This window comes from Telmatherina bonti (genome assembly GCF_933228915.1).
Source record: "Telmatherina bonti genome assembly, chromosome: 8".
Classification (NCBI taxonomy): Eukaryota; Metazoa; Chordata; class Actinopteri; order Atheriniformes; family Telmatherinidae; genus Telmatherina; species Telmatherina bonti.
In genome coordinates this window covers 9,716,762-9,740,565 of record NC_136626.1, presented here as the reverse complement: position 1 = coordinate 9,740,565, position 23,804 = coordinate 9,716,762, and the positions used below count along the sequence as shown (strand labels likewise).

At 38.2% G+C, this 23,804-nt stretch overlaps 1 protein-coding gene across 1 annotated transcript in view; it reads left to right on the top strand.

The window, feature by feature from the left end:
- Nucleotides 1-23,804, top strand: part of brinp3a.2 (bone morphogenetic protein/retinoic acid inducible neural-specific 3a, tandem duplicate 2) — a gene marked incomplete at both ends in the record, with an annotated part of 52,256 nt that overhangs the window by 9,845 nt on the left and 18,607 nt on the right. Inside the window, 4 exons of the mRNA XM_079244945.1 lie at nt 7,804-7,994; nt 13,121-13,311; nt 23,226-23,331; nt 23,565-23,801. Of these exons, the coding sequence (XP_079101071.1) occupies nt 7,804-7,994; nt 13,121-13,311; nt 23,226-23,331; nt 23,565-23,801 (725 nt within the window). The remainder of the gene's footprint in view (nt 1-7,803; nt 7,995-13,120; nt 13,312-23,225; nt 23,332-23,564; nt 23,802-23,804) is intronic.

Sequence of the window (23,804 nt, the reverse complement as noted above, 5' to 3'; positions counted from 1 at the left end):
AAAGAGTTCAGGTATTTGATTCAGGTCTGTTAAAAGGATGCAAAGTCTTTGAGTAGTAGCTCTTGAGGACTTGGACACCCCTGAAGTAGCCTACATTTTGCAGTTTACAAGCAAAAGGTAATGTATCCAGTAATTTAAGAAGTAGCTGAATTTGTGATTTACTAAAAGTCAAACTAATGCAAAGTGTTTGAAACTACACAAATCCCTTTTCTATGATAAAGCAGTGCAAATGTCAAAGTAAACTCTCGCTTCTATTTGAGTTGGCTGACGATACTTCAGTAAATACGTGAGGTTCATTTGTTGCAGCAAAAGTTGCTGCAAACTAGTTTTCAAAAGCTTCTGTCTTTTAGTTTGGGAAGAAAAAAAAGCTCCAACAACTAAGCTATGATTGTGTCTGGAGAATTAAACTGGTGAAACTGATGTAGCACTTGGAAAAGGAGCAACAGAAATTGATAATAATAATGACTTAGCTGGTTGCAGGGGGATTGCGGCCCCTAAAATCAACTCAGTGGTGAAACCCATTTCATTTCATCTTCCTCCTGCAGAATGAACCATTTGGCCTATTGGGGTTTAAGATAAGACAGGGCTAGCTTATCACAGTCAGCGATAACTGAAGAAACGAACGACGGAGGGGATTTGCGAATACGCCTTCTGTACCTGTCCTCTCAGGCTCTAACCCTGCCTCTTTCACTGTATATTCTTTTTACAATACAACGTGCTGCAAGTACTTACACATTGCAAAGTGGAACTCAAGAGACATGGTGTCCCATTTGAAGAGGTCATTTATTTGTATAGCATGAAATGAGGTGAAGATTAATGACTACACAAGGTAATCTGAGCAAGATATTAGTCAGAGGCGTTGTCTGAATACTACAGTGTAAGCAAAAAGGTCAGCGGGTACCACATACCTATTTAACATCATTATGTTTACTTCCCACACAGCTTACAGTCCCTGTGTAATGTTGTGCAAATCAGTGTCTTGCTTTATGATTTTATAACAGAAGATGAAAAGGAAGTGTGAGTAAATCTTTGCCACGTGCTCTTTCAGCCTTTTGTGCGCTTCCGTTTGATTTACACTTTGTATCATTTAAACATCTGTGTGTTCCAGCTTTCCTCATTACTCCTGGTTTAATGTGATATATACCCTTTCAAAAGGCCACTCTCCCTCCATCCATCATCTGCAGCCAAGGTTACTCAACCCATTCTGATTACAGCAGTCAGGCTTTTACTCTGACAAGAGAGAAGTGCAACATTTGACTGATTGGACAGTGCAGTTCACATAAATTTACAAAATGTTTATTTCAGGCCGCACAGTAAAATCTGGCTAAAAATAATCCATCATTGGAGACAGCGTTTGATGTTCACGCAGCATCTGAATAGAGCCATTCAGTAGATCAAATTTTCAAGCCGGTACTCTGTAAAATTTCTTTGAAGAAGACTTTTTTTCTTCTGCTCTTTTGCTCTCACAGGTAGCAAAGACTGACACAATCCCTCCGCAACCTGAAGCCCCAACAGTCTGTAATATTTAAGCAATATTTATCTATGATTGTGTAAATAGATCTTTAAAATGCAATGGCCATGAAAAATAAAGTGGTCCTAGCCCATTCAGATGTTAGGGATGTATAAGATTAATTGATGTCAAGCTTGAATTGTTTGTATTCAATGAGTAAATTCAAATAAATTTCCAAATCAACAGCTTTTAAATGCGTGGAAAAGATGCAACAAGATCAATACAAAGATTTATTTATCATTTTTATGTAAAACTCTACAATACTAGACTGACACAAGAATAAATTTAAAAGGTCACGGTCAGGCTTATTAACACAAAAATCCTTTTTTTTTTTATCACAGAAAATGAGAAATTAAAGCACATAAAATAAATGCATCCAAAATTATGAGTAAATGAAACATTCTGTACAGACGTGAAAAAGATTTTCTGCATCTGCAGCTCATCAATGTATTTATTTAATGTAAAAGCTTTGTTTGTAATTGCTGAATGTTGCATTCACAAAGCTTTAGAATGACATTCTCCCTCCTCGCCAGAGGTGGCGCTGCATTAAGAAGTACTGAATGAGAAGATTCATGCATTCATTTTCTGAAACAGCTTAATTCAATGAAGGGTCGCGGGGAAGCTGGAGCCTGTCCCGGCAGTTTTTGGGCAAAAGTCAGGGTACACCCTGGACAGCTTGCCAGTCCATCGTAGTGAATGAGAAGATGTGGAGGAAAATTTACTTATGTATTGAAAGATGCAGAACAGCTTTCCTTAACATACGACTAAAGCACAAAGCCGTATCAAATCCTGGTAGATTTTTACAATATTTCTAAAAGAATATGTGTTGCATTTTATTTTATTTTTTTTACTTTTTGTTCTGCTAGAAGGTGCAGATTTTCTTCATGTCGTCCATCATTTATAATAATCATTCATACTGAAAACATGTCTGACCTCAAGTCATTTCCCTCACTTGTTGTTTGACACCTTTTAGTTCTGTTCAACCACGATGTGCTGCCTTTCTTTCTAAAATGGCCTTTGCATTGCAGTCCACTTCCTGTATTAGGCGTAAAGTGAACTAACACTCAATTCATATAAATCAGATTTTTAACTGCATTACAATTTGTTTATGCATTCACATGTCTTCAAATGAAAGGACTGTCCAAGCAGACAAACTAAGAATCAAATCCAGCTGACTGATGTGAAGCAACAGTCCTTCTACTCAGTGTTAAAGGCCTAGGAGTCCAGTGCTGGACTACTTTAGCTCACACTGAACACCTTCATTACCTTTGTATCCAAAACTCCACATAATAAATTTAGATATAATGGTGCTAAATGTTTGCCTTTCAGGAAGTGTGGGACTATTTTTGTCTTCATTTTATTGTGTTGTTTTTAAGCTAGTGACTGGCTGAATGTGTCACTGAAGTTAGCTAAACAACTGACTGACGTTGTGGTGGAAAGCCGTGCTAAATCTAAACTTATTTATTATTATATATAACCACTCATTATTTAGATAATGAGTGGTTTCCCAGCCCAAAGATGCCAAGCTGGAAGGTTTTGCAATGCTCTAGGTGGTGATTGTGGCCTAATTGTGGGCAATTACATGTGTTTCTATCTTGGGTCTATTGCCAGAGGGAATGGGAACTTGAGGATTCTGCTTGATGCTGGATGGAAATCTCATGGTATTCCAAGGATTTGTTTGGAGGTCAGAGCCCCAAATGTTGTGTTTACTACTGGCACCAGTTTTGTCTTCACTCACACCTCTTTTCTTCCTTCCTACTTGGTATTTGTGAAGCTTTTTGTGTTTCTTCATGTTGCTGTTGTTCATGATCGCCACATCTTTCACTACAGCATTCTTTTATAGCACCTGTTTGGTTAGCCATTACCAGTCTGGATCTAGAAGTCCATCAGTATCTTGACTCTTATTCTCCACCACATTTGGTGGCATCTCCCATTCCTGAGCTTGGGAACTTCCAACTCTATTTTGGTCCAGATGCTTCTGTACACACATTCCAGCCACCAGGTTATAGCACCCCGTGTACAATATGCTTACCTGCCTGCATCTTGCACCCTTTCAGCTTCATATGCATAGCCCCCAAGTCAGAACAAGTCATGTCAAAGAACTTTACAGATAATATCACACAAATCTACGTTAGCTCAGTTTCCAAAAACTGTGTGCATTCTTTCAAATTCATTTAAAATTAATTACCTAGCAAAGAAAAATCAACAGATAGGACTAAACAGTGACTTTGATTCAGTTCTCCATCCTGTGCATGCATGGGGTGGTGTGCAACAAATGACAATGGCTTTCCAGACTTGCATACAGGATGTTTCTTGTAGTGTAATAAATCATCTTTCATCTACTCAGCGAAGCACCTGACTGGTAAAATGACAGTCTTTCACATTTTTTTCATTAATTTGACATTATCTGCAGACTGTTTCTTAGACTCAATAAACTGGATGTCATCGACCATGATGCCATCCGCTTTGTCTCTCATCCTCCTCTCAGCTCCCATCACTGCCATCTGTGTTTTCTCATCAAGCGGCCATCGTTTCTTTCCTGTTTGACTGATCGGTATCAGTTTCTTTATCAAACATTAACCACACCCCAGTAATTATATTAACTTATTAATCCCAAAAACCTGCTGCCATTTTACTTTTTATTTTAGTTTGCATCTTCTAATGACTGGAACCAGTTAAGGGGAAATGGAAAGCTCAGTTCATCCATTATGTTTTTTCTCTTACACACACTTAGAAGGTATAACAAAAAAAGTGCATCATCATTGCCCTTGATATTGATTGCTTCTCAGAATTTATTTTGAATAATTTGTCACTGCACATTCTATACATCTATTTCATTCGATCTCAGCTGCTATGTGTATGTACCATTGCATGTTATTCTGTTGCATCTTCGTTATTGACAACTGCTTCTAAATCGACCTTCCCAGTTAAATAAAGATCAAATGAGTCTTTTTTGCACAGCTGCACCTGGGGTCCTGTGTGAGCTGGTTCATCTCGGCTGTTATTGCTCTCCTGCTCAATGCAGTTCTCATGTAGCCGTGATCAGTACCTAAGTGCTGTCTTTCAAACAGTCCTCCTATAACCACAGATGTCCAGATGTCAGACTCTTCTTCAGTCTGTCAGTTTTACATGGGTTTGTTTTAATCCCTCCATGATGGTTCCACCTCCGTCTCCCATGAGTGGCTTCATCTGCATGAGGAAACTACGTACTTGTCGTATTTGTTTATTCATATTGATCTTCAGCTCCCATTTCTCTACTTCTGCTTAGTGTAAAGACCCAGTGTGTGAGATTTTGGTTCAAACCCTCCATTAATAGTGAAGTGCTTCCCATACTGCTTTTACCAAGTTAGATAGATCTATCTGTCTGTATGTCTGTCTAGGTAGACAGGCTTTTACAGAAAATTAACGTGATAGGCAAATCTATTTTTTCTTTTTGAATGTATAAAACAACTTTGTAGTAATTTTCAAAGCGTTGTTGAACTGGTTTGTATAGTTAGGCAAGGATGTCGTAACTTTCAGAGTCAGAGCTGAGGCCTCAGTCTGCAGAAGCTGTGGAGTGTGTTTTATCTCTGCTTTGGTTCTTTGGTCCTCGTGGGGCTTCTCTGAAGCTTTATAGGTTTGTTTCTTGGATCAAAACTTAAAGGAATAAATGAGTTATTTTCTTTCATAAACATTGCTCATGGTGGCAGCACTTTGAGGCAGACCAAAGCAGGTATTTGGTACTATGTGTTCCAATTGCAGCCTCCATATATCCATTACTATGTTGACACATCAGAAGGAAATATTGGTCTTCCACCTTCCATCTGAATCAGTCAGACAGAAGGTGGAAACTTTCTTTTCCTCTCCAAGCTACTCACAACAAAAAAAGCATCTCTTTCTTCTAACAAATTATATATATATATATATATATATATATATATATATATATATATATATATATATATATATATATATATATATATATATATATATATATATATTTCCTCTGTTCTGCCAAATGTCCGAAAACAAAGCACTATATGTATTTAAATTCATGCTGAACTCTCTTTGTTTAGCTGAGTGCACATTAAGGGTTATGCTGAATTATCTGTGAAAGAATATTTCACATGGATTCTTTTTTTCACTAAAAACGTTGAACCTTTCAGTTTAATAATAACTTTTATAGAGCCAAAGCATTGCCACATACAATATCAGTTGAAGTAGCTTTGCCTTTGGCAAATTTTCACAAAAATATCAAGAGGAATACATGCTGCTTGGTCCTATTTATTGAACTTCAGCACTCTTTGATTGCTTGAGTTTTGCTTCCATTCAGCTTATCAACCTGCTTCTAACATACAGATTCTGGATTTCCCGTCCTGTAAAGTAGTGTTCTGTTTTGACATAAGTGTAGAGAAGTCACAGCAGCTTAAAAACTGTAAGGAGGAGATAGGAAGGAAAAGAGTTCTGACTTCTAAAGAAAACAAAGCTCGGTGAAATCCTTCAGTACTACTCCTTGTTCTGGTTTGTCAACTGTCACTTGAGATCATATATGAATATGTCTAAAGATACTACTGTTTAATGAATCATCCATCGGGAATTAATTTACATTAAAAGCATCACAGGCAGCGCTCACGGCTGAGGTCAGAGTAGTTGTCAGAGGGAAAATAGAATAACATGAAAAGGCAACAAAGCCTGTAAGGGTCTTTTGTTCAGGCTACTTTCACCATTTTTGCTCTCACTTTGTTTTCTCTCTCGTTACTGAATACATTTTCACTTCAGGAAATGGAGTGTTTTTCCAGTACTACCATGTGCCTCCTTCATTTTGATGCATATCTTTGCAGTGATGGGTTATTAGGGAAAACATCTGTCTTGTGTGCAGGCAAAGCATCTTTCTATCCCATGTGACAACAATAGCTCACATTTTAGGTATTTTTTCTTAATGATCCAAAAAACGTCCTTATTTACTTCCCTGATTTGAGCTTTGGGTCTGTCTTGCATCATTCAGGTTGTGTCAGAAAGGTCCATAGTTTTTTAACATTGCCAAGGGACATAATGTGGACATAAGGTGTGATCATCTTCTTGCTATCTTCACTGTATTTCTTTTCTTGTCACATTTTCCACGAGATGAGTTTTATGTTAATTAGGCATCTAGAGGATGCCAGTGGCTGTGACCTCCATTCTAAAGCTCAGTATTACAGCTGACACAGGGATTATTTTAATTGAATTCCATCTGCTGACCACTTTTTGACTAATTAATACTTTATTTATTTATTTGATTTATTTTACAATATTTGCACATTTAAATAGCCCAAGTTCAGAGCTTTAGTCAACATCTAAATATTAAAATTTTCATCTTAAACCTTGATGGATATATATTCTATTCTACAGGCATATAGCAGATACTTTTATCCAAAGCACTTGTACTCCAATAGATACATCGGACGGCAACTTGGGGTTCAGTGTCTTGCCCAAGGACACTTCAGCACATAGTCAGGGGAAGCCTGATTTATTTAGCCAATTTATTTAGTCTTTTCTTTTCTTACACTTATGCTTAGTAGCTTTAAGTTATTTATTTATTTATTTATTTTTTTTGCTTTCCTTGCAATATTAATGCACATGTGAAAGCAGAAGCAAAATAATAATAATAATGATGATGATAAGCCAGTCATGGGCATAAGAAAGAAAAAAAACAAACAAAACATCATTATAGCAACTGAAAACAAAACTTGTTCAACAAAAGTTCTACAGTAATTGCAAACTGTACTGTGGGTCCAGGTTGTACATGAACCCCCCCCCTCTCCCCCCCCTCATTATTGCTTGTCTTGCCAATCCAAAGCATTCAACATCATACGTGACCTCCCTCGGCCCACTTAATAGTTCTCCAGGCAGCAGCTTCCCTGACAGCGCTGACAGGTGATCTCCTTACAGTTGTCTTCCTCTCATTGTGCAAACCAAGCAGCTCATTTGAAGACAACAAAGAAAAGCCCGTTGTTATTCTGCAACAACAACCAGTTTATTCTGAAGGTTATCACATAACGAGAGCTCTCATCTGGTCTTGTCTTAAATGGGCCACATTCATGGCTGGTTCTGTAATGGATAATGCAGCGGTGATCTACCACGTTCAGATACTTTTATTGTTTAACATAAAAGACAGCAATGGAATATTTTATTAGTTTGTCCTGTCACCATTTCAAACACATAACCATCTGAAATTTGAAGATGGAAATTGTTTTTACAATTATTTTTCAAACTGTACTACTTTTAGTACATATCACAATCACACATTGATTGTTTTTCTCCTTTATTCCCTGCAGGGAGTTTGGAAGATGGAAGGTGAACAACTTGGCAGTAGAACGGAGGGATTTTCTGGAGTCTCAGTTACCTCTGACCCCTGAGTTCATCAGAAACATTCGACTCCTAGGCCGCAGACCAACCACCCAGACCATCACTGATAACCTCATCAGGAAGTACGGAACACACTTCCTGCTGTCGGCCACACTGGGAGGTAAAGGAGAAAACATGTCGATCATAATGGAAAATATAAACTCATTCATGAAGAGATCCAGAATTTGGTTGGTGGCTCAGTCAACATTTATCTTCTGTCCAAACATGGAAATGTCCTTTAAGGCAATCACTTCATTGCCATGTGAAACCAATCTAACCAATACCAGGTGCAGATCCGATGTATCCTGCATCCTGTGCTGCCCATTAAGCGCAACATGGAACTGTACATGAATGAATGAGAGGCATTTTATAAAAAGCAAAAAGGCTCTTCTTTAAATTCAAAATGTCTACCATTCTGTCTGACAGACCTTTTATTCTTTCTTGTTTTGTTTTTTCAGCCTTTCTGAGCCAATTAAAGAGTGACAGATGCAGACATTGATATTTCAAACAATAGAGTCTTGATTTTTACACATAAGCAGCCTTCACAGGTTTGGTGATCATCCACCAATATTCCTGATTGAAATAAAAGTTTTTGCCAGAAGATTTTTATCAACCACAGCTGCTCTGGGATAATGAGGTTTAATATATAAGATTAAATGAAACATTTGTGGACGGAGTGAAAGCCTACATGTGTAAACTGCAGCATCACCTGGTTGGTAGCAAGAAGGAGACAATGAGCCTCATTCACCAACCGTTCTGTTCTTTTGTAGATTTTGTTTCTTGGATTTGTTCTTAGCTAATAACAGATGTTATCAACACTCTTATGAACATCTGAATACTGACACACTTGAACAAAACCGACATTTTTTATCGCATTGAATTAATTTGAAGTGTTGGACTTTATTTAAAACAAATCCAACCGATTCAAGCTTTGTAATTATTTAATCTCAGTCAAATACTTTTTAACTACAGAAAATAGCTGCCCCCCCAAAATTTTAAGGATTTTGGTGGATGATTTAATTAAAAATTAGACACCTAATATTATAATATAAATATTGTAAATCAAGGTTCTAGTAGCGTCTAGAAAAGTACATTTATTTTATTTAAAACAGCAGAAAACAATAGAAAATATTTCTGGCCAAAACTGAATAGACCCAAAATTAAAACATTATTATAAATACTTTCAAGGTTTTTTGAGCCAAGGCATACCTTTTTTCACTTTAAAAATCAAAAGGCACGCTACAAACTAAAATGTTTATATTAAAAAAACAATCCATATTATTAACATAAAGTCCATCTTGTCAAAGCCTCTTGCATAGAAATCAGATAAACACAAGAAGATGGATTATTTTTTTTTTTTTAATCTATCACTGGGACATGTTTGGATGAACACAGAGCTGCTTTTTAGACCAATTGGGTGAAACTGGGTCATTTCTCAGGGCACACCTGATAGTCTTTCGTGGCACACTAGTGTGTGGCACAGTGGTTGAAAAACACTACTTTAACTAACAGATCCAGTTTACAAAATGTTAAAGTACATGTAACTTTTTAAACATTCTCATCCATGTTCTTCATTAACAGATATTACTATGTGACAGTAAAGCAGACTGTGCTGTGGCTTCAGTCTGGTTAGCGCAGAGCTGATCACATGCTGCTCTGACTGCAGCTTGAAGCTGGACCAAGCTTCGTCTGTGTTCTTCTGGATGAGGGAGGAGCTTACGCAGCAGTCACAACAAATGTTACTCACCAAAAAATCTTTAAAATCATAAGAAAAAATTGCAATACTTGTCTATAGTTTCTTTAAACAGAGTCGCTAGAGAGGTCTTAAAATTGCAGAATATAGTGTATACCATTAAAGTAACCAGAAAATTGTGCACAGATGAACATTCTGCAAATAAATCTGGTCATTTTTTAAACTTGTCAATTTTTCTGTCAATAATTAATCGTGGTGAATCCAAAAAAAGTCCCAACCCAAATTAAAACACAAGAAAATCACAGTAATATCAGTTATCAGATTGTAAAATATATTACATATAAAATATATTTCCAAAATATCGTATTATATTAAGAAAACTATTGAGATAATGCAGCTCATATCCTAATAGCATCCTATCTGTTTAATATCATTTGTTTGTTTCATTTGCTTTGAAAACAACAATCAAGACAGGATTCTATTGCTGGTCTTCTCTTCTGCACACACCGTTTGCACCATACATCCACTAAACAGCTATTACTTCATAATTGTCCGAGTCACCTGCATGTCGCAGAGCCACCTGCTGAATTCAGTCTTTTATGATTGGAAAAAAAAGACTAAACGTATGTCTTTTTATGCCCTGGCTGTCTGGTTGATAAATCCTCTGACCAATCTTTGGACTCAGCGGGAGGTTTCTTTGCATCAGATGCTTGCTCTTGCTCCATCACTGCTCTGCATCCTAAAAGGACGCTGCATGTGTCTGGACACAGCAGGTGGAAATGGGCTTTACCACCTGTAGAAAGGCACCATATGTAAAAAAAAAAAAGTAAACATTTATTCCATGTTGTACCTCTTCTGCCTTTAGCCAGTAAACCATGAGGAGGCAGGCTGCAGACTCGTCGTACATGTTTGGAAGTAATTAATTGGCCATTTGTACTTTAAGCTGCTATTATGTCATTTTAATCTCATTGTGTGATTATTTATAGATAAGTGCATCACTTTAAAAACAAGAGAAACCCCACTGCTTTTTGTTTGTTTTCAGATAGCTCGGTGTTCTAATGACCTGTAAATTATCATTTTGGGTTCAGTTATGCTAAATAGGGTCTGCTGGCACAGAGAGATTAGAATTAACCTATCAGAAGACTTTCTTTAAAAGTCACACTGAGGCCGATTTGAACGAACAAAATAAAATTACAAATAATTTGAAGTTGAATTATTAACTTTTTGATTTATGCACACCCCATGCAACAAAACAAAACAAAACAAAAAAAAAAAACAAAAAAAAAACAAAAAACAAAAAACAGTTGATAAATAATGAAGCTTATGAAAGAAACCCATAATATTGCAAAAACAAAGATGAATTCCACATGAAGTGCATCACTTTTTTGCTTTTGCCAAAAAAAAAAATTGCATTGGTTACATCCTTTTTTAAAAGAAAATAGAGAAGAACTTGGGGAGTTTAATGGTTCAGTCCAGGAGATGTTCCACACCTGCTTCAGGATGTACTTTAGGATGTCCAGGATGACAGTTTGAGGATCTGCTTCAGCAGCTCCATCTTCATATCTCAGCTTGTTTGTAGTTGATTGTCTTTGTGATCATTGTTGCGGCCATTTTTGTCTGTCTTGTCTGACAAGCACCAGGGCTGTTACACAAAGACAATAAGATGCTCAATGGTGACAAAGGTTGAAGGAAAGCCTTCATTTTAAACATTATTTGTGAATGAAGCTGATTGTGCAGGGTGGCATTGTACTTTGCACGATGACCTCATGGCTAGAAAGTCGCTAGCTGAAGCCTCTGCTAGGGGGAGATTTGAACGTGGTCTTTCTGTGTAGAGTTTGCATGTTCTCTCTCTGTATGCGGGGGATCTCTCTGGGTGCTCTGGCTTCGTCCCACCATCTACAGATGTGCATGTTAGGTTAAATGTTTACTCTAAATTGTCTCTGAGTGAGTGTGAGTAGTTGTTTGTCTCTCCCTGTGGCCATGTGATGGACTGGCAACCTGTCCGGGGTGTCCCCTCCTTATTGCCCAATAATTGCTGTGATCGGCTCCAGCTTCCACAACCCTGAATTGGACCAAGCGGTGATAAAAATGGATGGATAGATGGATGAAGCCGTGGACCAGAGGCATGCAGATGATCAGGATCTCAGTAAAGAGTTGACTCGGTGATAATAGATTCTGTTAGAATTTGTTCTTCCATGTGTCCCATGTGCAAACAGATGGAGAGAGCGTGTCACTGCTGTTCTCTCACAGTAACTGAATAACACATCACAACATAATATAATGCCAGAAAAAGCAAAGAAATTGGTTTTCCGCAGTGCATGACTACACGTAAAAGCCTGTACAAAGTCAACCTGCCATTCCCATTCTTAGTCACCCACGCCCCAAGTTTGTTTTATCTCCAGACTGATGAATAGTCAAGCACTAATGGTTCCCTCAGTTCTCTTATAAAAAAAAAAATAAAAAAATAAAATTAAAAGAAAAAAAACAGCCTAATTTAAGATGCCAGAAAGGTCCAGGCATGTTTTGGAGAGCAGTTTTGCTTTTACAGAGCAACACTTGTCAATTACTTCAGACCCAACTCCAAGCTTTGAAAATGTTGCTGTGGTGAGTGGCTGCATATAATGTAACCCTCCCAGCATCCATAGCTGATGCAGCCCTGCACTCTGGCTCTCTGCCAGCGCTTAGTGCTATGAAGAGAGGAGAATGAGGAGTTTGCCTTGGATCTTTGCCAGCAAAATGCCTCTGTGGTTCTGGATGGATTGCCTCTATGTTCAGAAACATATGGACTTAATGAAATTAATAAATAGATTGGGATATTAAGAGTGCGCCCTTCACCAGCGCCGGTACGTCTAAGGCAGCAAGCAGAAAAATGGCTCTGAAGCATTAACACTGCATTATAATAAGAAAGATGATGTGCAGTGTCTTAGGAACTCTCAAAGCATACAGTGTGCTACCATGGCCCCTAGACTTATGAGGAGCTGATTGCTACGATCACTCGGCTGCAGATATGGGGTGGCATAGCTTATCCTAATTGTGGTTAAGTGCCTTTATGCTTCAGAGGCTCCTGTGCTGGCTTCTCATAATCACCTGGAATTTTATTTAAGTGTGTCTCCGGGAGGAGTTTTAAAATCACGGCTGAGTTAGGCTACAGATTAATTGGCAAAGATTAGGCATGAAAAGTTCTAATGAGCTTTGTTCTGCTGTGAAAGGTGTGTCAAATGGAGGCTGCGTTTTTCTCCGAAAGTTCAAGAACCGACACAGGTTTGCACACACTCTGACTGACAATTGATTTCTTGGAAATGCAGTGTATAAACAACTCTGCTATAAGTGCTTAACACTGGGGAAAGATAAGGACGTGCACACATAAAATCATTCAAACTCTTAAATGTTTGATTTTACGTCAAGGAAGTACGGCTCACTCTCTGAGACTGAGTGGGATTATACGTTGAAGACCTAAATAGGAACAGATGATGTACACAACCTGTCAAAAATACAAGATCCCATTTATATAAGGAAATGTTTTTTTTTGTGTGTGTGTGTGTGTGTGTTTGTAGGAGAAGAGGCCTTAACAATATTTGTGGACAAGAGAAAGCTGAGTAAGAAGGCAGAGGTGAGCGATTACTCGGGCAATTCCTCCACTGTGACTTTGGAAGCTCTGCACCAGCTGGCTGCCTCCTACTTCATCGACAGAGAGAGCACTCTGCGCAAGCTGCATCACATCCAGATTGCCTCCACCGCCATCAAGGTGATGCCTCAGAATCTGTTTCTTTTATCTTCTGTCTTTTATTTCTGTCTCCCTTCAGATGGTTAAATATGCACAGTAAGCATTTTTACACACGGATCTTCAGTCCATAATTAATAAAAGACATGATAAAGTAAAGATTGCATATGGCTTAAAGCCTTCCTTACCTCTTATATCCACAATGATTTTCTGTCTCATTTCTAAAATCATTCACTTAAATAGCTGGTGGGAGTTTTAATTGAGTTCATATGTACTTTTATATGAGGAAAGACATCTACAGTAATAATGCAATGTGTGGGCTCTACGTAAAAAGAGGCACGTTTTTCTATATGGTGCTTTGAGCAAAACATTAAAAGCCTTACAAATGGTGCAAAGAAATAGAAGGTAGGAAAAGGCAGCAACAAATAGCAGAAATCACAGTAAATTCATAAATTACATTGAAGTAATATGAGTTATGAATTATTGTGCAGATTTTATGCAAAGGTACATAAGAATAGAAATGTTTTCCACTGGCAGTTTGTTCCACATGCTTGTATTTTAACTCCGGGAATCCACTGAACTCAGAAGCGTTGTGGAAACACTGCAGAGCAGGTGTGCCGAGGTTTCCGCCCAACACCTTTTTTACCAGCAGAGTTTCAGAGCAGAACGTCTGTGTCGAGGTTCACAAAGATTGCGTTATCGTGCATCATGCTTGGTGTAGGCCTACTTAAAATGCTTTATAAAACTGCTTTAAAGTGAACAATAAACCAGCAGAGAAAGTAGGCACAGTTTGACCATGTCTCACGTGCTGCTCTTTATTTCTTTATAGTAGTGATGTCAAAACAACAAGTTACAAAACGGTAAAGCTCTCCTCTGACAAGATAAATGCATATTTTCTACGCTGTTATTTATTAAGTGAAACCGTCTCGGACCCAACGGCTTGGTGCCGCTGGTAATGAAAAAATTTGTTGATGTTTCAGAGTAAAATGCATCCAAATTGGACATGGTGTCTTTTCCTGGGAAATTCACTGGATCCGCTTTGGTTTTCATCAACTGATTTCCTGCCTGAACAATCCGCTCTGCTCCAGAATGACAAGGTTTCAAAGCGGCAAGTGGCAAAAATAGAACTGAAACATATTTCCAGATGCTTCAGAAACGCATCATAGCTCACCTGGTAGAACCAGTCCTTTAAACACGTGTGAAAGCATGGCGCAGCCGCACTGCAGCGTTTCCACGTTCACTGGATCCCTGGGAACAGCTAAATTCTGCCTCTCCATGTTTTATCTGGACTGGACAAGTTGACCTGGATCTTTGGATCCAAGAGCTCTGTCTGGTCTTTACCAGGGGTGCCCAGAGCGATGATGTATCCCTATTCCAACACACCTGACTCAAACTGATCAATCATTTTGCAGAATTTGATTGGCTGTTGGATCCATTTGTTGGAAGCCAGATGTGTTGGAACAGAGATACATCAAAAACCAGCAGGACAGTGGCACTTGAGGACCGACTTTGGGGCACCGCTGGTTTATATTCTCTGAAAATATCACAGATTCATTCTTGGCCTAATTCCTTCTGAGATTTGCTAACAGCTGGTAGGGTTTGTGTGACTGACTGGAAACCAGTGTGAAGATTTTAAAACAGGTGTGATGTGTTCAGACCTCTTAGTCCCAGTTAAAGCTCCGGCAGCAGCATCTGGATGAGCTGCAGATGTTTAATGCTTAGTTGTAGGAAGTCCAGATGAGACTCCAGGATGATATATGTAGCGGAATAGCCTCTACAAATTATGAATTTATTAATTACCTCGGAGCACCACTCATCACCTTTAATTAACTTAAAATTCAGGCGGATGAGACACCTGAAATAAACTCAATTCAATAAACAGTCTCACTTCCAAGGAGTAAATCCTAAGAACGAATGAACCAGAAATCGTGCATTCAGAAACTATGACAATAACGGATGAATTGATTATACATATTTATTTACAATGATGGTAAACATACAGCAGTGAAAATGAGCAATGATGGAGAGATGTTATTGGTGAGATGGTATGATGAATTTGTCAACATGGAATTTCATTTATAACATTAATAAAGAACGCTGAGATTAATTAAATGAGATGGAGCAGGAAGAAACTGGTTGGAATTAAGCAAATAAATCGGGATGATTATCTTACTTAAATCTTTGACAAGAACGTGTTCAATAATTCTAAATTTGGATAAGAATTCGAATTTAATTATTTAATTAGAATCTGATGTACTGGTTTGGGACATCACAAATGTCAGAGCGCTATCAGATCCTACTTTGAACGCTGAATCCGGAGTGTGGGTCGAAGCGGGTGGTTGGTTCCCTATTCGGCGCGTTTCCGGGGGAATTGGATCCCTGGAGCGTCAGAAGATGTAGGTCTACGCAGCTACTCTGGCCTTCTGGATCCGTTCAGCGGAGTTCCAGAGCGGTGTGATGATGATCCAGATTGTCCCAAAAATAGATAGTTCCAGATTTTACGTGTAAAGACGTAATGGAAAAAGTTGGAGCTACGGTTCTAGTTAGTTACTGATCTCGGGAAAAATACTGGTTACAAATAAACACTTGTTGTACTTTCTCCCGTTCGGAAGAACGGAGAGGTAAAAACTTATAATGAAATAACAAAAAGAAAAAAAAAAAAAGACGAAAGGCTAAAGAACTAAACAGAGGACAAAAGAAAAGCAGAAACTTTAAGAGGAGACGAAAAAGTAAAGAAAAACTCAGGAGGAGAAAAAGCTCAGGAAGTTGGTCTGCCAGTCTAATTTAAACAGACCCGCCTTTCGAACTTCCAGCCAATCATGAGTTGCTTCTGTCAGAGGCTGACCAACCTTATCCAATCAGGTCAGCTCTAGTTCCTTCCCTCTGCATCTCATTAATGTGAACAGGATACTTTCAACTCCTTGCTTTGTCTGCCGCAATACACATCAAATCACATTCTTTCAGAGTTATGCAGATTCCTCGTTTGCTGGCGAAGGAAAGCATTTTATAGTATTACTTTCACACATGAAAAGATTGGCTACATGTAATTTTTATTAAAGGTGGATTAATTAATTGTCATGACTCGTCCTCATTGGGTGATCCTAAAAAAGAAAACTCACATTTTATTAATTCATATTAGTAGCTTAAGAGAAGTCTGAAGCTTGGAAAACATACTCAACAATTATTTACTGCAGTGTTCATGATTAATGTGTGTGTGTGTGATCAGTTCAAAGAATTACATTACATATCAAGATAAAATAATTGAAAATAAGAGATTCAACCAAAACAATTAACCACAGTCTTTTAGACTAAGTTAGATCAGTTCCTTCAATTGGGGAAAGAAGTTTGGATTCCTTCTGTCTCCTTCTCCGTCAGGGGGGGGGGGGGGTTGTTCTGGTGCCCTGGAGTCTCGTCTTTTGGCTTAGAAGTGTCATTTCTGACAAGAACCAGGGTTTGGTCAGATGCGACTCTCGGCATTTCCCCCGACCTGCGACCATAAATTGTTAGATGTGCTTTAATCCTTCGTGTTGACACAGCTGCATTCTGTAGGGAGTAAAGGTGTAAATCTCGGGGTGTCACCCCTCCTCTTGGGTCAAATGGTCACTCTCTACTCGTCCTGTGTGGATCAGTCTTACTGCAGAGAAAGAAATAACAACTATTGTTTAATCCAGTTGAATGTTTTTAATCCTGGGAGGCCAAGATCGCTACAGTAACAAATCTAATTAATCACTAATAAGCTGAATGACCTTGTCTTCTGTTATTGGTACTTTTTTTTTTTTTTTTTATTGGTACCTTTATGATTGCTCAGTGTCAAAGTGCATGACTTTCATCTTGCTGCTACCTCCACATGTAGACATATATTCCTTCTGAATCTTAGTTTCAAAACAAAGCTAAAAAATGAGAGGATAGGAGACTCTTTTATAAAATAAAAGGCCAGTCAGTGCTTCATGCACTGTTACACTACAAGCATTTACAAAAGAGAACTTCAGAGGAAGCTTTACTTTGTCGTAAGGAAAAATAAAAGATAAACCAGTAAGTCTGACGTGTTCTGCAAAGGCATAAAGGAATTAAAGTAAACAAATCTCTGGGAACCGCATACAATTGAAAGTGTTGCATACATTTTCATAGAGTAGTGAAGTAATTCTAAAATAAAAGAAAAAAAAATAATTTTTTTTCAATATTGATTTCATAACTTTAACATTTAACACTTAATGAATATTCCATATTCCATTTTTTTTCTTTTTTTTATAAAAAAAAATGGCCTCATAAGAACAGTGCAATACTAGCAATGATTTATAGTTATTATAATTATGATAGCAATGAAAATAAAGTAGCAGGTTTTTCTTCTTATCAGCTTGTTTCCGATATGATCTTCAGCTGCTGTGGGCGCTTTGGGTCTGCAGGAAGCACCATGATGAGCACATATGGTGAGGGGAAGATAAATGAGTCATGCGAAACACGGCTGGTGACAGGTTTCTGCCTCCGGTTGTCACCTTCAGGTAGCATGGGGTTAATAGGGTGACTGTGGGGAGGACAGCCCTCTTCTCTTGCTTTTTCTTTTTTTTTTCATGCGAGACACAGTCGGAGCTGGGTGTGTGGCCTGTACTACTGAAGCAGAACATGAGTCTGACTTTCTTGCCCTTATACCAAAGCCTTGTCCCTCTCACTCCATTTTTTCAGGGAGGATTGAGCATTGAAGTCAAGTTGGGCATGCTGAAGAGGAGCAGATGCTTTCGTCTGTTACATTTCTTGAGAATTAGAGGTTTTTTTCTGTTGCTACAAGAGAGGAAGGGAGGATGTGAGAGTGTGCTTTCATGCTCCAAAGGCAGTCATCTGCCATGACTGGCAGGTGGGTAGAAGGAAGAGCAGAGATTCACCTCCATGACTGGTGGAAAGTGAGCCAAAGGAGTGACAGATTCCTCCACGCTTGTGCATCCTTTCTACAAGGTGTTGACCCGCACAGTAGCAGAACCAATTGCACCTCTCTGTGTGAATTTGAAATTGAACAAGTTGGGGGATGAATGAGAGAGAAATCTAGTGAGGCAATTCCTCCACGCTGTCTCGATGCAAAGGGGAAATTGGAACCCATTTCTGGGGAAAAGTTCTGGCTTGCAGTGGAAATCTGGACTTTCTTTAAGCACAGTCTGTGTTTGGACCTGCTGGCTTGAACAATGAGTAATGAGTCTAGTTGTTGGAAAGCAAAGGGGAGCTTTTTTTGTAATAATATGAGAAAGTCTTTGATTCAATCAATAGTGATATCCCCCGCCTTACGCAGTCTGTCTAAACAGCGTGGTAAACAAGGTGTCGGATATAAATGAGGAAACAACAGAGGCCTTTAATTTTATATTATCTTCTTATAGACAGTGACTGGAGTTATTGAGCTCATGTGATGGCAAACACATTTTTGTGTAACCAATCTTAGCCTATTGATTGCTGTCTGGACTGTGACGGAGTGGACTGCAGGTTGGCTGTGAGCACACTCAGACCAAGGACACCAAATAAGGAGGAGACAAATATGTTTATTCACCTGCAGGGTGAATAAACATATTCACACACACAAACATAAGCAGATACAGTCATAACAGTCTAATAAGAATAAAGGCAGCATTATTCATCTATTTATCTTCACTGCCATCTCCAGTCCTGTTTAAACTTGCAAAAAAACAAAAAAAAAATGGTATGCAGACAGTCTCCTTAACTGTCGAGGACTAAACTACAGGTTGTTCCAATGGAAGTGTAAGAACTGCAACCAAACAGGAGCTGAAACAACATCCCAAGTTCTAAATAAAACAGATCAGTGATGTTATAGACATAAAATTTGACTACTCCAAGTTCATTTGAGTACAATACAATGGCAAAACACTTTAGAATCCACTCCGGTTAGTTTGTTTATGAAGCACATTTACACCAAACTGCATTGTAGCAAAATAAAATTGAAGCAAATGATAAGAAGTGAAGTTTACAAAATAGAATAAGTGAAATGAATAAATAATAAATAGCCAAAGATAAAATCAACAATAATACTATGAATATGTAGCAAATGTACATATATAAATGCTCACACACAGAATCCATAATTGCACACAGAACATAAAGTTATTTACTAGAAAAAGCCATTGCTTTTATTGTTTTATCTTTTATTCCCTGAACTTCTATTGTTATAATCTCACTGCATGTCTTTACTGTTCAGCACTTCGTTGCAGCTGGCACTGTGTGAAAGAGCTATATAAATAAAGTTGAGTTGAGTTAAAAATGTATATATTTTTTTAAGAGATGTAAAAACTGGTAAGTATGAGACCTGCCTAATATTTGTTGCAGGGGTCACCAACTCTAGTCTTCATGAGCTACCATCCTGCAGGTGTTAGTGTTTTCTGGTACAACACATTTGATCCAAATAAAATGTTCTTTAACATGTTGTCATCTTCTGCACCTGCCTGGTCATTGGGCATTGATTTGGGTCAGGTTTGTTGCAGCAGGGAAACACCTGCAGGATAGCAGCGCTCGAGGACCCCTGATGTAGAGGAAACTTCACTGCCACCACTGCAAAAGCTCGACCTGCCCAGAAGGGTTTGACTCTGCAGTGACCTCTTCAGCCACGTCATCAAAGCTTCACTAAGAAGCTTTTTACCAACTCAGAAACATCAACAGAATGAAAAGTTTAGTCTCCCAGGAAGACCAGAAGAAACTCTTCCACCATTCATCTCCAGTAGACTGCATCACTGTAACAGTCTTTTAGCAGGACTTCCCAAAACAGCATTAAACATCTGCAGCTCATCCATAACACTGCTGCTGGAGTTTTAACTAGAACGGAGAGATCTGAACACATCACACCAGTTTTAAAATCATTACTCTGGTTTCCAGCCAGTAATAGAATAGAGTTTAAAACCCCACTGGTAGCTGACAGAGTCCCAGAATGGTTTAGGCTCTGAGAAGCAGCATTTAGCTGTTATGCTAACAAGTGGAAGATTGAAATCTCACCAGACATGTTTTGCATGACATCATCACTGTAACTTTTAACTTTTGTTGCTTTTAATTACTTTAATTTAAATCATGATTTCACTTCAATTTATTGTTGATGTTTATTACTTTTACTGCAATATTCATAATGTTTTCTTTGAAGCACTTTGCAGTGTCTTGCACATGAAATTAGTTTACAGAGAAACTTTTCATGCCTTTAGAAGAACATAAAGTCAAACGTTTGGATCGGAGCTGCAGACACCTCTTCTTTCCTGAGCCTCCAAATTTAATGAAACTTAACTAGGATCTGAAAACAAATGGATTCAAGCTGAGTGGAAATCACTGGCAACCCACATGAAAGAAGTCAAGCCGCACTTGATGAACGTAGCTTACCTGGTTTAGCCTGTCAATGTATTTATAAGCATGTTTTATGCATAAAATAGTAATTTTCCCTCAGTTTACAAATGCCTTATACTATGAATAATTATTTTAAATAAGAAGGTTATTTCTTTTTTCACAGCCGCTACTGAATATTGTGTAACATTAAAAGCACTTAATAAATTTAACAACAACTAACAAATCTTACTTTATCAAGAGCATGAAATGACATGTTGCCAACAGTCTGTCCACGGAGGCTCAAAATCCATTTGTCCCATACTGAGTAAACAAAATTGGGTTTTGGGTTTACTGATTTCATTTTTGTTTATTTATGCATTTTTTTCATTATCCTGTTGTGGATTAGAAATTAAAAGCACGTTTTGAATCTGAAGTTAATTTCACAGAGAAACAGCTGAAGCTGGATGCAGAGATGGTGTGTGGAAGCTGGTCTTCAGACAATCGTAGAAAGGAATGATGTATCGTCCTTATTCATAGTTGAAAACAGGCAAAGCAGCAAACTTCGCTCCACTTGCTCTTTATTTATCAAATTTAGTTGTTAGTTTCATGTAAATCCTCCAGTAGATTAAATGCACAAATTAAAATGTACAAGCTGGTTTTATTGTTTTATTTAAAGAGTTGATACTTGGCTTCACCTGTTACAGTTTTTTGTTCTGTCAGCAGAGAAGAATAGTTGATTTTATAGACTGCTGCTCCTGCATTGTTGGAATTCTTCTCTGATGTTTTTGTGCTCTTTCTGCTGTGGATTTACAGACTCAATAGCTTTTCTTACTTTGCTTTCCTTCAGTAGTGTTTCTTCTGTACGTGATTTCACAACTGAGACCACCACATAAAGCAGAGTTGTTCTGCTCCCCCAGTGAAAAGCAAAACTGCTGGTCTTTTTATCTCCACATCTAGCAGCTGGTGCAAACTGCATTTCTTAATGAAAGAACTATTAATTGGAGGGTGGTCTCCAGCCTCCAGATATTATTTCCACTCCAGACAGGAGTGGGAATAATATCCATGTATGTGCAGACTAACTGAATGAACATTATAAATGAAATAATTTGTTGGTAAACTATGAATTGACTTCATAAAGATCTTCAGATCTCCAACAGAATTTTTGCCTTTCTCGTTAATCCCTCATACTGTTGTGTGCCAAGAATCAGGTGGCCAATAATGTCCTATTAAGTATTTTAATATACCAGAATGCATCCACAGTGAATAGCAGCTGGGTAAATGGAATGATCGGCTCATCAGTCAACGTTTGCCATATGGCATATCATATGGCACATCAAATAAATCCTTTTATGGATTCGACATTCATGAGGTTTGAAATCCAGCTTCGTATCTCATGTCCTCGCATCCATTTAAACTTTAACGTCCCTCATAGGGGAAACAAGCAATTCATAATTTGATGTAACTCCTAATCTTGAAAAGATTTCATGTTTGTTATTTATATTTTCCTTCATCTGTTCAAACATTATGTTCATGCTTTAAGATGATGCGTCCAAATTAATATTTATTGTTGCAAACAATCAAATGACTTTGATTCCATACCGAAGACTAAACTTCTCCTTAAACATTAAAACATGCCAATATGATGTCAGTCCATGCAACATCTGTACAACAGTGTGTCCCAACCTAGCTGATATAGACACATAAAGGAAGGTGAGGCGGAATGAGCAGCATTAAAAGCCAGTAGCAAGAAATTAGAAATAGTTCTAAAGCACATTTGAGTACCAGTGCAAGGAGGCTAAAACAGGTGTAATGAGTTCACTTCTTCTGCTTCTAATTAAAGTTAACCCTGCTGAGCTTTTCAGTTCCTCACAGCAGCAGTCTTATGAGTTTCTGAGGCCTTCAACCCTTTATGATGGTGTTACTGATAGGCTGACCCTCATTGTCTCCCCTCATCCATCTGTCACTTTATACCAACTGTCCTCTGACAAGCCTGACCAGGACAAATCACTGAGCATAATCCAGTGTCCCGCGACCACAAAGAGAGAAAAATGAGATCTGCTTAGGTCCTTTTCAGGCTGTCACAGCGAGACAATGGAAAGAGTTGAAATAAGATCTCTTCTTGTAAATGAAGCAAAGAGGGATGCTCTGTTGGAGCAGATGTGTGGGGAGGAATCAATCGAAACATCTTCAATCAGCGACTCCAAAAAAGAACATTTTTGAACAACACTAGAGCAGACAAGCACTCTTGCAATTATTTTTACATTCACAAATATGTACATTTTAACACTAAATACAACAATGTCCACAGGCCTGGTGATACCAAATTATTACCTTCCAATGAAACTTTGTGCAAATGAATGTCTTGTCTTATATGAATGTTTCTAATCACTTTTTGAAATGGTTTAATGACATTCTGATTGCAAGCTGGTCTGTTTATATCTGCTTTTTAATCTAATTATGAAGTTAATGTTAAAATTTGACATGTAGAAATAGCATTATTAGAACAAAGTAAGCCTCTTACAACAAATAGGAAACATATACTTGTGCTAATAAAGCCTTTAAATATGAAACAAAACTTGGCCACTCACCCTAAAACAGTTACAGTGGGAATTTTATAAATGAGCTTTCTATGTGTTGTTGCCCAGGTGACGGAAACCCGAACTGGTCCTCTTGGGTGCAGTAACTATGACAACCTTGACTCTGTAAGCTCTGTGCTGGTTCAAAGCCCCGAAAATAAAGTGCAGTTGCAAGGTCTGTATGATTTTTACAACTTCCTTTGTGAACGCTTTGATATGGGTTTACAGATCAAACATTCCAGTGTAAACTCTGAGTGCATGACGTAAACAGAAGCAGAAGTTCAGGATAAAAACAAAGTGATTTTCAGATTTTATCAGGCACATCATCTGCAAAACCACCACTGTATTACTACTTTACTCCCCAAGTTCACTTTTGATGGCAATACTAAACCCAGCTTGATTTTACAGGCTTGCAAGTGATCCTCCCAGACTACCTGAGAGAAAACTTTGTTCAAGCAGCTCTCAGTTATATAGCCTGCAATGGAGAGGGAGAGTTCGTCTGTAAGGACAATGACTGCTGGTGCAGCTGTGATCCCAAGTTCCCAGAATGTAACTGCCCCTATATGGACATCCAAGCAATGGAAGAGAGCCTGGAGAGGATCACAGAGACATGGGCGATGCTCTATAAAGAATTTGAGGAATCAGGTG